General features: G+C 35.0%; 1 protein-coding gene across 1 annotated transcript in view; it reads left to right on the top strand.

Moving 5' to 3' along the window:
* Positions 1–3,619, top strand: part of LOTGIDRAFT_239628 (hypothetical protein) — a 19,987-nt gene that overhangs the window by 1,206 nt on the left and 15,162 nt on the right. Inside the window, exons 5-7 of the mRNA XM_009064318.1 lie at positions 280–375; positions 621–886; positions 1,940–2,102. Coding sequence (XP_009062566.1) covers positions 280–375; positions 621–886; positions 1,940–2,102 — 525 coding nt within the window. The remainder of the gene's footprint in view (positions 1–279; positions 376–620; positions 887–1,939; positions 2,103–3,619) is intronic.

Here is a 3,619-nt window from a genome sequence, read left to right as displayed (position 1 = left end):
ACAATCAGTTGAAATTAAATTGAAAATCCATGCCTGTTTTGAAGGTAATATTTTGTGAATATTTTTACTGAAATGATCGATTCATATTGACTTAGTTTCAATTTACTGAAAGAAAGTTTTATTTATGTCCACTTGAAGATTTACTTCAAAATATTGTTTTGATCACATTTAAATGCAAATATATGAATATCTTGTTCAAAGATGATAATGCATGAATTCATGTTTTACTGGTCACCCATTTTTCAGTTCTGCCATTTCATATTCTTTATCTATTGATAGAAACTGTTGGCACAACACAAGGACCATCTGAAACATCAGCAACAGAAGGACAACCAGGAACATCACCATTATTACCTACAACACCTGGACCTTCTGGTAACTTAATTGATTTAGATAAATATTTTTATTATAGTAATAATATGAAGAAAATCAGTTTTAATAAACTTACTTGAAAATGTGCAATGTGAACTTGATTATACTAATACTTACCATTTAATTAATGGAATAAAAGCTGCATAATTCTGTTACTTTTAAATGATGTTTGTTACAATATTTGTATTAAATATTGTCTTCTTTACATAATCCTTCTATTCCATTCATGTATCTGTGTTTTATTTTAGAAGTTTGTGAAGAAATTAATGGTATGCAAGAACCTGCCTACATTCCTGATTCATATCTTGATGGTTTAAATAATGCACAAAAATCTACTCTAAGAAGTCCTACTGGTCTTGTCTCATTAGCTAACAATAATGGTCCTATTACTATTACCTTGGCAAAAACAGATATCAGTCTAGGATTTGTGGAATACAAGAATACCCAGAACCTTAAGAGAGTGGAAATAGAATTGATTTCTGTTAATGGAGATGTAACCCCTGTAACTGATAAAGTATGTATAAAGTCAAATAGGTTATGAATTCATTTATATATCGTATTCAATAGTAGAGGGTAATCAAAAAATACATGAAAATTTAAGTAAGTCTTATTAATAATGAAGCAAACTTGCATAGCATAAGCACATACCCTCCCAACACTTCAAGATTATTTATAGCTTTACTTTGAAAATCTATGACTTATATGCAAAGCTGCCAAGAAAACTGAAATTTTGGGGACTTTTCAGATTTTTATGTTATTTCAAGTTCTGTTTTTTGGATTACTTGGTATATGTCAAAGAAATATCAACTATGTTATAGTCAACCAAGGTCCGACTCTCAATCTCTCAGCATTAATATTCTTCCAACATATTGACTCAACAAGATTATACACAACTAAGTATGATTCTTACATGAAAATAAGGAGCTGCGGTGGCTCAGTGAGTTAGACGCTTGCTCGCTAACCTGAAGGTCCATGGTTCAATCCCGGCATAGGTTGAGATAATACCTTCGGATTTTTCAACCCGGTTTCCCCCTGTCAGTGATGCAGGTACGAGGGGCTTACATGGATAAAGCGTCCAGTCGTTCGGATGGGACAATAAACCGAGGCCCCGTGTGCTACAGGCTGTACACGTTAAAGATCCCTCGACAGTTGGAAATCGAAAAAGAGCAGGCTAATGCCGCTGTCCTGGCAAAATTTCCCTCATGGCACCCTGCATGGCGTTGCCCGTCTTCATTAGCCCACATGGTGCAGAAAAGTAGGACGTAAAACTCCATTCATTTCATTTTTTTTACATGAAAATAACACACACGAGGGTAGTTCAGTCAAATTTTTAAAAATAAGGTTATTTCCATGAAAGAATTAAGCATAGTTTCGTTAAATCTTTTTTTGGTAAATTTTGACAACCAGGACAGATTGAGTTCCTCATTCTTCCTTATTTTACCTTTGTATTGATATTTTTTAGCGCCTTAGTTTTTGAACTTAATTAGAGTTTCATAAGAGGTATAGGCTTGTGCTTGAAGTTCAAAAGATTTGAAACCAAGGATCTAATAAATCTTTTTTTTTATAGCCTGCTCTCAATGCTCCAGGAGATCAGAGAATAGACTTCAGACCTGATGAAAAGGCTCAAAAGATAAAGATAATATTTTATCCTAGTAATGTGTCTGAAGCTGTTGAATTTACTTTAGATGTACGAGCTTGTTTTGAAGGAACAGTTAGTCCAACCACAACAGGTGAGTTAGGCATGATTTTGTGAAACGTTATGTAATGGAATTTAGGAACAATTTTGAAATTTTCATGTGTACTTAGTAACATGCACATTGCACACTTTATTTACAGTTGGCAAACAATTTCAAATTTGTTAGCAAGAAATATTGAGCAAACCTTTTGGTTATCTTGTGATAGCATTTCAACTTTACTTGACAAAATTTAAATTTCATTCAAAATTGTTTTCCAAGAAATATTAGTCCTCTCTGATTATGAAAAATAGAGAAATAAATGAAAAAGTAAATTACTATTACTATAATTCCTAAAATAAAAGAATTTTCTGTTAATGTTTTTATTGTCTTATGCTATTACAAATTATTTGTTTGGTATTGTGACAATAAAATGAGAAAAAACAATTATTGAATAATGTAAGAAATAGAGATAAAACTGCAATCATGCTTTCATTGAAAAGCCAGGTAGTGTTTTCACTGCTCATTTCTAAGCACTTTGAGTCTTACCTTTTGATGTATAAGATTATGTAAAAAACCCGGTTTCCATTGAGAATCAAAGACATTTTATAAAATATAAGACAAAGCTACCTTCAAGTTAAAAAGATAGGCATAACTGAATAAGTTAGTAATGGACTTTTTCTATCTAGGCTTTAAGCTTTTTTTGAATAGTTTAAAATGCTGTCAATTTTTTTTCTCTTTGTTTCACAATGTTTGATTTATTTTGTGAATACTTTAATATTAGAATTATTTGAACACAAACAATGATTAAATCTAAATTTAAGGTCCAACAGCAGGTACTTCAGCAACTCAACCACCAACAGGTACGTCAGCAACTCGACCACAAACAGGTACATCAGCTACTCTACCACCAACAGGTACATCAGCTACTCTACCACCAACAGGTACATCAGCAACTCAACCACCAACAGGTACGTCAGCAACTCAACCACAAACAGGTACATCAGCTACTCTACCACCAACAGGTACTTCAGCAACTCAACCACCAACAGGTACATCAGCTACTCAACCACCAACAGGTACTTCAGCTACTCAACCACCAACAGGTACTTCAGCTACTCTGCCACCAACAGGTACATCAGCTACTCAACCACCAACAGGTACATCAGCTACACTACCACAAACAGGTACTTCAGCTACTCTACCACCAACAGGTACATCAGCAACTCAACCACCAACAGGTACATCAGCTACTCTACCACCAACAGGTACATCAGCTACTCTACCACCAACAGGTACTTCAGCAACTCAACCACCAACAGGTACATCAGCTACTCAACCACCAACAGGTACTTCAGCTACTCAACCACCAACAGGTACTTCAGCTACTCTGCCACCAACAGGTACATCAGCTACTCAACCACCAACAGGTACATCAGCAACTCAACCACCTACAGGTACATCAGCCACTCTACCACCAACAGGTACCTCAGCTACTCAACCACCAACAGGTACATCAGTTACTCAACTACCAACAGGTACATCAGCTACTCTACCACCAACAGGTACATCAG

The sequence above is a fragment of the Lottia gigantea genome, assembly GCF_000327385.1.
Source record: "Lottia gigantea unplaced genomic scaffold LOTGIsca_610, whole genome shotgun sequence".
NCBI classification, from domain to species: domain Eukaryota; kingdom Metazoa; phylum Mollusca; class Gastropoda; family Lottiidae; genus Lottia; species Lottia gigantea.
This window is presented reverse-complemented; position numbering and strand designations above follow the sequence as displayed.